We start from the raw sequence: 12278 nt of genomic DNA, 5'->3' as shown, positions 1-12278 counted from the left end.
GACCCCGATATCAATACACATAATACGAAGATGCTCATGGGCTTATGCCGCCGGACGAGACTTAAATTCTCAAAACGACCGGTCGGGTCGTTACAGCTAAGGGCCTTCGTATTTTTAATATAATATAGATATATCAATGGCATGACTTGCCATCATAATGCTTTATTCCTTCACTCATTATTCAAATATTGGCACCGGTTATGAAAATCCATGCGTACGCCACTAAGGTTAGTGCACCTCCTACCATTCTCCACAAAATATTAGGATATATATACTCGGTGGACTATGGATTCATTCCTCTATCCTTCTCTATAATATAATACTTTGTCCATTTTAATTTATATGGCAAAGTTTGAATAGACATGAAATTTAGGAAAGAAATAAAGACTTTTGAAATTAGTAGTCTTAAACATAATTAATATTTGTAGTCATCAAACTTTGAAATTGTGGTTCTAAAAAAATAATAATATTTGTGTGACTATAAAAATATATTATTAAGGGTAAAATAAAATTATAAATTAAATTATTTCTAAATTTAAAAAGTTGTCATTCTTTTTGGAACAAAATAAAAATAAAAATATTGCCAAGTAAACTGGAATGGAGAGGAGTAGGATATATATAGGTTAACAATATAAGTAGTACTTCCTTCGACCCCAAATTCAGTGTTTACATCAAATCGATCAATTTAACCATATCAGTTAATAACTAAAGTGAAAATATATTTCTTTTGATATGGTTAAGTAATAAATTTGTGTATATAAGATAAATGATTTGCATAAACTTATTGGCTAATTAAGTGTAAATTAAATACTCTATGTGGGTAAGTTTTTAGCTACTTTATTTCTCTTTTTTTTATTTATCACTTTAGCCAAACAAATTTGTAAATAATTGTCCCTTTGAAAAACTGTCACGACCCAATTTCACCTATAGATCGTGATGGCACCCAACACTACAGCTAGGCAAGCCAACTAATAAGTTAAACATATATCAATTATTTTCAGAATAATTTTCTAAGAAATTTTATTATTTTTCTAGCAATATTAAAGAAATTAGAAAAGATACTGATTAACTTAAATCCAAGAAAATAATACAATTTCAAATTCTACCAATGTGTGTGCCAAGACCTGGTATCATAAGTGTATGAGCATCTAGTAGATTATACAAAATCCCAAATTTTGTCTGAAATAAAAATAGACAGAATAAAATTACAAGGAGAGGCACTGGTAGCTACAGAACGGCCCAGCAAGACAGCTCACCACTACGCCTCTGGATAACGTGGATGTATGATGATAGGTCCTCCACTAGTACCTGCCTCAGATCCTGCACAAAAAAGTACAGGAAGTGTAGCATGAGTACGTAAACAACGTGTACCCAGTAAGTATCAAGCCTAATCTCGAAGTGGTAGAGACGAGATGGCCGACTTTGACACTCACTAAGAGTCAATAATAATAAATAAGATAAAAATAGCAATATCTAGATCAACATAATTTATAGAATTTACAATAATTTTCTTTAACCAGTAGAAATAATTAAATTCCTTCAAATGCAATAATTCTCAATATATTAAATAAATTCCTTCAATTCCAATAAATTTATCAATTAGTTTTACAAGCTGCAATAAACTATCAAAGTATCATGTAGTTATTATTATTAGGCACGGTTTCTGCCGAGGTCGTACGGCCCGATCCAGAGTGTCGTGTACACTATTGAGGGATGTGCGGCGCGATCCATAGATGCATCTATCCTGCCGAGGCGTTCGGCCCGCTCTACAAGAAAGATGGACTTTTTCTTATGTACCTTCAGAAGGAGTATATTTATTTTAAGATAAGTTCGGGAGAATGAACAATTTCTTTTAATAATTAAATAATTTAAATAGAAAATTAAGTATATACGATTTCCATCTTTTACTATCTTTCCTTAAAAAGTTCACAATATATTTCAAATAATTTAATTAAATAAAGGATACAATTTACACATATAATTCATGCTTTGATTCCTAACTACCCGGACTTTAGCATAGATAGTAGCTACGTACAGACTCTCATCACCTCGTGCGTACGTAGCCCCCACAATTAACAACAATTATTAATTTAATTACCTATGGGGTAATTTACCCCTCACAAGATTAGACAAGAGACTTACCTCAATTTGTTCCAATTTAATCCAATAAAAGGCCTTTCCTCGATTATCCAACTCTGATTGGATCGAATCTAGCCAAAATAAATTCGATACAATCACTAAAAATTATAGGAATCAATTTCATAAGAAAATACTATATTTTTTAATAAAATCTGAAATTAACTCAAAAATCGTCTATGGGACCCATGTCTTGGAATCCGGCAAAAGTTACAAAATATGAACGCCCACTCAACCACGAGTCTACCCATACCAAAATTACTAAATTCAGATAACAATTCGGCCCTCAAATCCTCAAATTTATCCAAGAGGATTTTCAAACTTTTCCGACTTAATTCACCAATTAAATGATAAAAATAGTGATGGATTTGGGTAATTTAACTAATATTGAGTTAAAAATATCTACCCCGTTATTTTTCTGAAAATCTCTCAAAAATCGTCCAAATCCGAGATCCAAATCGTTAAAAATAGAAAATGGGACGAAGTCCCATTTTCAGAACTTAAACTCTCTGCCCAGTGATTCCTTCTACGCGATCGCGGACCAACTTACGCGATCGCGTAGCACAAATTTTTCTACCCAGAAAATAACCCTACGCGATCGCGAAAAATCCTATGCGATCGCGAAGCACAGTCTCCACAAGCCTACGTGATCACGAGCCTCCTCACGCGACCGCGAAGCATTAAGCACGTGGCCTAGCTTCTGCTTCGTTTCCTCTTCGCGAATGCGGTCTTAGCCACTCATTCGCATAGCACAACTTGCCAAACCTACTCGATCGCGGACTCACCCACGCGATCGCATAGCACAAAATTTTAGCTACCCAATTAACCCTACGCGATCGCATACCTTCTCACGCGATCGCGTAGAAGGAAACCAGAACCTGCAGAAACCAGAACTTCAGCTATCAAGTCAAGTCCAAAAATGATCCATTAAGCATCTGAAACTCACCCGAGCCCTCGGGACCTCAACTAATTATACCAACAATTCCTAATACATCATACGAACTTAGTCGAGTCCTCAAATCACATCCAACAATACTAAAAACATGAATCACACATAGATTCAAGCCTAATGAACTTTAAAACTTTCAATTTCTTCAAACGACGCCAGAACTTATCAAATCAAGTCCGATTGACCTCAAATTTTGCACGCAAGTTATAAATGACATAACGAAGCTATAAAAATTTTCGGAATTGGATTCCGACCCTGATATCAAAAAGTCAACTCCCCGGTCAAACTTCCAAACTTAAATTCTTGTTTTAGCTATTTCAAGCCTAATTTAACTACAGACTTCCAAATAAAATTTCGAACATGCTCCTAAATCTAAAATCACCATACAGAGCTATTGAAACCGTCAAATCCCGATTCCGGGGTCTTTTTCTCAAAATGTTGACCGAAGTCAAACTTAGCATTCTAAGGCCAACTTAAGGAACCAAGTGTTCCAATTTCAACCCGAACACTTCCAAATCTCGAACCAACTATCCCTGCAAGTCATAAATCAATAAAAGCACATATAAGGAGTTTTATTTAGGGGAATGTGGTTCTAAAACTTAAAATGACCGGTTGGGTCATTACAGAAACAAAAGGACATTAATTGTTTTTTCAAATCTATCCTTGCTCCGATAAATAGTTATAATTTTTTTTTAAAGATCTTATCTATCTCTAGAAAATGTTTTAGAGCAGATAATAACAATTTAGTCAGATAATCCTTATGATTAGTATTATTAAATAATTTTCATAATGTATGTGTCAAAATCTTTCATAGCAAATAAAAGATACGGGCTGGACTGTAAAGGACAACTCGGTGCACTAAACTCCAGCTATGCGCGAGGTCCGGACTACAAGGATTGTATCCTTTTCTATTATGTCATAATTAAATTTTCTTATATTTTGATTTCTTATTAGTTAATTTTTTCCCTCATGTTGTCTAGACTTATCTTAATTTTAATAATCTAAATTTATATATAAGAAGAGCTCTTTTATATTGTCTACAATAATAAGTATGTTCTCTTTGTTCTCGTTTTTCAAATGGTATCTGAGCTTAAAATTGTCAACCAATGGTTATTTTCAATTTAACTAGCTGATGCCTAGAACGTCTTTGTAGCATTGAAATATCTTGAATGATTTTACGTGTGGTTTTTACAATTTAGGATCTTTCAGAAATGCTTGCAACGAGAACAAGGATCAAAAGAAAGCCTGAAAATACTCCACTTCTTCAGAATAAGTTAACTTCGATGCAGTTAGTAATTGGTAAGAAAAGTAATGGAAGATTTAATTACTTTGGTCACATGCAACGAGTTATAAAATGTGCTATAATAATTATGTATGCTTCCAATTCTTTTTTCAAAAATCAACCAAATTTATGACCAAACGCTAGGTTCATATTTTTTAATTAATTAGTCAAAGTCTATTAAGAAAGAAAAATTCAAGCTATTTTGGAATCGATTAGAAAATGTCACATTAAAATTAAAAAAAAAAAACCATCCCCTATCCAACAAATGAAAAAAGAAAATGAAAATGTATAACTACCACAATCCCCACTTCCCCAAACCATTACACAACGTGGTTCCTTCACATACTACTAATAAAGTAACACAACTTCTCTTCAATCTTCTTATATATACATCCATTTTCCTTTCTTTCCAACTCTCATGGCTTCCTCAAGAATGTCTTTTTCAGCAAATATCAATTACTATTCCTCTCTTTTCCTTCTATTTTTGTTGCTTACAACATTGAACTTCTCTTTTTTGGAAGCTCTAAATCTTGAAGATGATCAATCCAATATGAAGCTGCTTGGGAGCAAAGTATGTGATGAAATTTACGTAGTTGAAGAAGGAGAAAGTCTTCAAACTATATCTGATAAGTGTAACGATCCTTTTATATTGGAAGAAAATACTCAGATTAATGATGATGATGATGTTTTCCCTGGCCTTGTTCTCAAGATTACTTCATTAAAGTCAAGAAAGCTACGACAACTATTCATAGAGTAATGCTTAATTACTTACTTGGTTTTTGTACCTTTCTTCGTTCTATTATTTCTCCTTAGTTTCAAGTTTCTATTTACCCTCTCTTATGCTTTTTAATACTAGGATTTAACGTATGTAATAGTACTAGTATTAAGTAATTTTTACGCTGTGTCAGTATATTTTAGTTGGTTATTAACAAGCTACTTGGTTGATTTCAATGTTAGAAAATTTGGATTAGTATAGACAACTATCTTGTTGTGTGTTAATTTAACCTGACGGCGTAAAAATATTATATACCACCAGTGTACATAAATTTAACCTTTTCAAGTATTCCCATTTTAGCTTAAGTGTATTAGGAGTTTTCCAGAAAATACTTCAATTGATTATTGAATTAATCTTGCTTATATTGTAATAAACTGTTCTTTCAAATATACATATATTCATGCAGTATCCGCAAAGCAATGGGATCGCTGCAAACTTTGGTTGTTTATTGGAAAAATAAAAGAGAATCTCGTTAATATTGCTGCACGCTTATAATATCCAAGTATAAATTCAGTTTTTTGCTCGTGAAATATGCTAGTGAACGAAGATATAACCAAAAGTTATACTATGAATTAGAAGATCTTTTCATGTGGTATAAAATGATGGAGAACAGAAATTCTAAATTGCACGGCCTTGCATTTTTATTAATTTTTCATCTAAACAAAGAAATCGATAGAAGTTCAAAATTATTCTTATGAGTTCCTATTGGTATTATTCCAGATAAAGTATAAGCTAAATTACTTAATTTCCCCCCACTAGCTTAGATTAGTATACTAGACATAACGAATACATAAGGTGGAAAATATATAAGTTTTTAAGTTTTCTAGCTAGTATTCTATAATTGTTGGTTTATATTCTTAAAATATAAATACTAGAGAAGCACGTTTTATTTGGCATTCAAAATAAATTAAGCATAAATAAATACGGTATCATCCAGAAATAGTGACCAATAATTCATAGGACCTACAAATTAAAAGCATCATCCAAATAAAATCACTATAGATGATGATCAAAGAGCAGAAGAAAAAAGAAGCAGAGGAAGAGTCACACGGCAAATCCAGCAAATTATTCAATTTCATGTGTATAAAGTATACCATATGATCCCAAACTCAAAAAAAAACAAACTATTTCATGCCTAAACAAAGCAGTACTTATCAACGTTAATCCCAAAATCTGCTGAATATGCTATACATCTAAATTGCTAAATTTCTGCTCTTATTACTAATACCAGTGTATGAAAGTAAATGTCTAATACTATAATTTGATCTTCCACTGCTCAACGCTAAATCTTCAATTATCAGACGTAGGATCTGAATTATTCTCACTGTTCAACACAAATTGCTCAAACCTTTTCATATCTCTTTGCTTAGTAAAAAATGGATAATTGAGAAGCTGATCAGCAGTTGGCCTCTTTTCTGGTTCCTCATTAAGACATTCAATCACCATATTCTCAAACTCCTCTGAAAACACCTTTTCTTTTCTTTTAATCAAATCCAAAGCTTTCTTGACTTTCCCTTTCTTCTTCAGCAGTTTTTCAAGTGATTTTGGCAATTTCTTCTTTTCCCTTATCTTCTTGATTATACAATCCAAATCTTCACGATTTTTCACTGGTAACTCCCCGTAACCTAATTCCAATGCCGTTATTCCCAATAGCCAAATATCAGATTTTGGTCCATTTGTAGCATTATCTTTCTCATAAACCTCTGGCGCCGCACCCCATTTAGAAATACTCTTAAGATCCAAAAAAACAGAAGAACTGGAACCACCTTCTTCTTCTTCGGTATTGATGTTTTCTGAATTATATACTGATGCTGCAAATGCTAATTTGATCTTGATTTCGCCATTACTATCACCAATGTGAACTAAAATATCACCAGCATTGAAAGTTGTATGAACCCTTCGAATAAGATGGATATCTTTTAGACCAAGAAGTGATTCTTTAAGAACAATAGCAATACAATCCTCTGACAAAATTTTCTGCGTTCGAGTCGAGAGAATATAACGAAGAGATCCTTCTGACATGTACGGCAATGAAACGCATAAAACTTCATTAGTATCGAAATAATTCTTGACTGCTATTAAATTGCCACGAGGATTAGTAAAACTCGTATGTGCTTCTAGTTGCAACTCCACACATTCATTTTCATGATTCTTGTTTATCGTCTTCAAAGTGACGTGGCCACAAGGAATAAGTGTATCATTTTCCATAGATTCGGAATGTAAAGCTCTGTAAACTCGGCAGCAACCATCAGAAGTAGAACCAATTTCTTTGTTGAGAAGGTAAGTGTCCTTAGTGTTTGGATCAATAATGGTCTTGCCAACTTTTCCTGGCTGATAATCTTTTGGTAGACCTGATGATTTAGACCTACGCATTTTTTTCAAATGGATGTTTTGGGTTCTGCTTATTTTCTTCAACAGAAAATCAGAAGTTGAGAAAATTGGGATTGATTTGGGGAGGAAGAGAAGTTAATGAAGATGGGAATATGTATTTATACGATTAATAAAGGGACGATAGCTTTGGCTCTTTGGGTAGTTATTCCGCGCGCCTTAGTTCAAGAAGCCGTTATGATTCTTGCCCTCTTTTTTTTTCTTTTTTTTTTTTAAGTTTGTTTTTAATATTTCCACTTTTGAATTTTTCTTCTTCTTTTGAATGGGCGAGTTTTCATGTTTCAAAATACGAACATTAGTTTGTTATTATTCCCACGTACCAAATTATACTACTTGTGCTAATATCACTGTTCAAATTGACTGAGTGTTTAACTAAACGAAATTACACAAAATAAAGAAAAAGTAAAATTAACCCAAATAACCCCACATCTAATCTTTTAAGCTAAAAATAGCCGTCTGATATATTTATAATTAATATATTATATATGTATAACTGTGTATAATCAATGTATAATTTATGTATACCGACTAGAAAAAATAAATATTGAATCTGACCGGCTATTTGTGTAACAATAGTCTACTCTTGGGCCTGAGAGAACAGGGAGAAAAATACTGAGGGGTATGATAATATTGTCACCTAAACTATTGTTATAAAAATTAACTCTCCAAAATTTTTTAGTCCAAAAACAGCAAGCATATAATGTTAGGTTGAAAAGGGTCAATTACTGTTTGAAATTGAGCAACTTTATCATCTGTTAAACTTTTGATCTAATATACCTTCATCGTTAATTCAGAACAAGTTTCATTTTTATTCTTGACCTCTAACGGGACTCCAACTTTAGGGTAATTTTGAACCGTAGCCAAAAGTGGCGGGCAAAATTTGAACTTTTTTTCAAAGAATTTGAATATTAATGAGCCCACCCGTTTCATATATGATGGAGGTTCCATTCCAATGAAAAATACAAGACCAAACATATGAATGAAAAGTATAACAAAAATTGAGCAATTTTCGAAATTTGTGCCTTTTCCCCTTTTATAAGTTAATTTAATGGTAGAAATTATGCTCTAATGGTCAAGGTAAATAGGCTTGTGAATCTTGTGTAAGCCAAATGCACATGTATGGTATGCGGATAATAAGAAATTGCGTATCTATTTTAACATGAAGTAGTGATTGGCGTCTCGGACATTGAATGAGTCATTTTATAATATCTGCAAGATTAGTGTTCTTTGTGTTTACTTAATATGGCAAAGGAGATGTTTAATTTACTAGATACCCAGTACGTTGCTTTTAATTCTTCTTGAAATATTCAGCAGGATTTAGCTAATTCGGGTCATTACGCAAATGAAATGCTTCTATAAAAAGCCAATTGACTCTTGTCAGCTTCTATAAAATGTTAAACCATGGAGTAAGTGCAAGAACTATTTAACTGGTTGGGTGTCGAATTCTAATAAGATTATATTAATTAGCACGCGATAGAGATAATTAAACATTTCATTAGTAATTATATATCAACATTTTGAATATTATACAAATTTCTTATTTATTTGGGTGAAGCCATGATCAGAGTAGAGTTGCAATTAATGGGTGCTAACTAGGAAAAAACAAAAAGGCGATTAAACATATGCGATGTTTTATACTTCAATGCCACACAAGAGGAGTGATTTGTGTGATGTTCAATTTTTTTGTTGTCACGGCCTCAATTTTCATCCGTAGGATATCATGATGGCACCTAGTCTCTAAGACTAGGTAAGCCTAACATACATGCAGAATATAACTGAAATAATGATAAAACTCTCAAATAACTCAATAACTATCATAAAAGAACTCCGCAACTCAACAGAAACAAACTTTCCAAAATCCGGTGATATCAAGCCACAAGCTCTACAAGAAAGTACTGAGCATCCTTAAACAACAATGTCCGTAAAAAGGGAAAAATAAAATAGAACTAGATAGAGGGCGACTCCGAGGCCTGCGGACGCCGGCAGGTATACGTTGAAATCTCCAAATCCGAACTCAACTCACTGGTGCCTGGGCTGGTAAGAGGTACCTGGATCTGAACAAAAAGATGTGCAAAAACGTAGCATGAGTACACCACAACGGTACCTAGTAAGTGTCAAGCCTAACTTCGGTAGAGCAGTGACGAGGTTAGGTCAAGGCCCTACTAGAATAAATAAGAAAACTGAACAAGTTTATATATAGTGTGATAATGATAAACAATGAAAATGAAACAATGAAGAAATATACCAAGAATAGCTACACTGAACTAAGGCAAATAAGGCTTCACAGAAGAAAACAAGGAATAATATGCCAAGAAAACAAAGCAACCAAAACATGAGTGACGTAACAGAAAGGTATCAACAAGAATCACTACAAAGGTACCGCCTCGTAGTCTCATAATACTAAACAATTCACAATCTTTCCTTATATCACCGTGGGAGCCTTGCATTTAATTTTTAGAAATTATTTTTTTTCGAAATAGCTTTCCGCGTTTTTGCCTACCTTATCACACCGCGTGGCTTCAAGTAGTTTTTCTACTAGCAACACGCGTATCAAGCCCACCTTATCTCACCTTCAACCTCAATCCTTATACCACCACATGCGTCTCAATATCACAACGTATCACAAATCGTACCTCACGTGCCCAATATCACAACTTGCCAAAGAAGTCAACAATAATAGTGTTTTCATAATAAATAGCTTATGGCTCAACCATAATATGCACAAGAGTCTCAAAAATAATAACCGAAAATGAATAACTCAACAAGAATGATATTTCACAAATTTACAATTTTGCCTTAATGTGAATCACGACCTTTATAACTCAATACCAATTTCAACAATAAGATAGTCCAAGAAGTAACAACTTCAAGTAAGGAACTCAACAGTTAAATAATGAATAAGGAGTAGAGCAATCAATAACTTCAACTAAACATGTAAAGATAATTAGCAAGTAAGAGTTAGGACAAGTATTAATGATGACATGTAAAGCATGTGAAGATAGACTAATGATGATGAATATAACATATTATGGTAACTCAATTAAAGGCATGAAAGAAAACTACATAACTAATACCGGTTAATTATCACATTTAGCCCGTGTACACATTCCTCACCTTACGTACACAGCTTCCACATATTATAATTAACACAAAACAATACCAATCCTAAGGGGTAATTCTCCCCTCCCTCCACAAAGTTAGGCAAGACACTTACCTAAAAACACGCTAACTCAATCCCCTAGTAAGCCCTTCCCTGGATTATCTAACTCCGAACAGCTTGAATCTAGCCAAACCAGCTTTATACCATAAATGTAAATTATAGGAAGCTATTCCGAATAATAAAGCTACAATCTTTAAAGAAAAATAAAAAGTCAACTCAAAAAGTCAACCCCGGGCTCGCGTCTCGGAATCTGACCAAAATTATAAAATTCGAACACCCATTTGATAACGAGTCCAACTATACAAGAATTACTCAAATCCGTCTTCAAATCACCTTTCAAATCTCCCAATATTTAGTCTAAGAAGTTTCATAGATTTTTCCCCAAATTTTCAACTCAAATCACTAATTAAATGATGAAAATAACAATAGATTTATGTAATATGGTCAAATCCGGGTTAGAATCACTTACTCCGATGATTTTCTTGAAAAAATCCCCGAAACATCGCCACAAACCGAGCTCTCTAGGTCCAAAAGATGAAAATAAAAATAAACCCTCGAAGACCCCTTTTTCTGCCCAACGATTTCGCATCTACGGGCTCACTGTGGCACCTGTGATGCCACACCTACGGAAAATCCATCGCAGGTGCGGTTCCCACTAGGATCAGAGAATACCGCTTCTGCGGGCGAAATCACGCACCTGCGCGTCCGCTCATGCGGAACCTGGGCGCATCTGCGCTTTCGTGCCTACGGATGGACCTCCGCTTCTGCGACCCCAAGCCTGGCTAGCCATTTCAGCTTCTGCGCTTCCCCACTCGCACCAGCTAATCCGCACCTACGGCTATTCCCACCGCAGGTGCGATGAACCAGAATGGCTGGAGCTTCAGCTAAATGATTAAGTCCAAATTGGTTCCGGATTCAATCTGAATCACTCCCTCCCCTCCCCCCCTCCCCGGGACCCCGTCCGAATATACCAGCAAATTCCAAAACACATAACGGACCTACTCGAGGCTAAAAATTACATCAAATAATATCGATTCTATAAATCGCAGCCCAATTCAAGCCTATTGAAACTATGAACATCCGATTTCCAAAACTAACATCGAAACATACCAAAACAACTCCGATTGACCTCAAACTTTGCACACAAATGACAGACCTATTCCAACTTCCAGAATCGGAATCCGACCCATATATCAATAAGTCAACTCCCGGTCAAACTTCTCAACATTCCAAACCTTTAACTTTCTAACTTTTGCCAATTCAAGCCGAAACGACCTATGGACCTCCAAATCAATATCCGGACACTCTCCTAAGTCCAAATTCACCATACAGAGCTATTGAAACCGTCAAAAGTTCATTCCGGAGTTGTTTACATAAAAGTCAAACTACGGTCAACTCTTACAACTTAAGCTTCCAACTTAGGGACAATGTGTCCCATTTCACTTTGAAACTCACTCGAACCAAAATCAAACATCCCCGACAAGTCACAAAACCACAACAAAACATAAAGGAGGTAATAAATAGGGGATCGGGGCTAAAATACTCAAAATAACTGTGCCCGCTTGTTACATTCGTGCACTAGATTATT

General features: G+C 34.4%; 1 protein-coding gene across 1 annotated transcript; it reads right to left on the bottom strand.

The window, feature by feature from the left end:
* Positions 1 to 6432: 6432 nt before the first annotated feature.
* Positions 6433 to 7515, bottom strand: LOC104106506 (serine/threonine-protein kinase BLUS1-like). Its single transcript, XM_009615072.3, has one exon. The coding sequence runs from the start codon at positions 7513 to 7515 to the stop codon at positions 6433 to 6435; it is 1083 nt and encodes a 360-aa protein (XP_009613367.1).
* Between the last annotated feature and the right edge of the window lie 4763 nt (positions 7516 to 12278).

This window comes from Nicotiana tomentosiformis, chromosome 8 (assembly GCF_000390325.3).
Source record: "Nicotiana tomentosiformis chromosome 8, ASM39032v3, whole genome shotgun sequence".
Taxonomy (NCBI): domain Eukaryota; kingdom Viridiplantae; phylum Streptophyta; class Magnoliopsida; order Solanales; family Solanaceae; genus Nicotiana; species Nicotiana tomentosiformis.
This window is presented reverse-complemented; position numbering and strand designations above follow the sequence as displayed.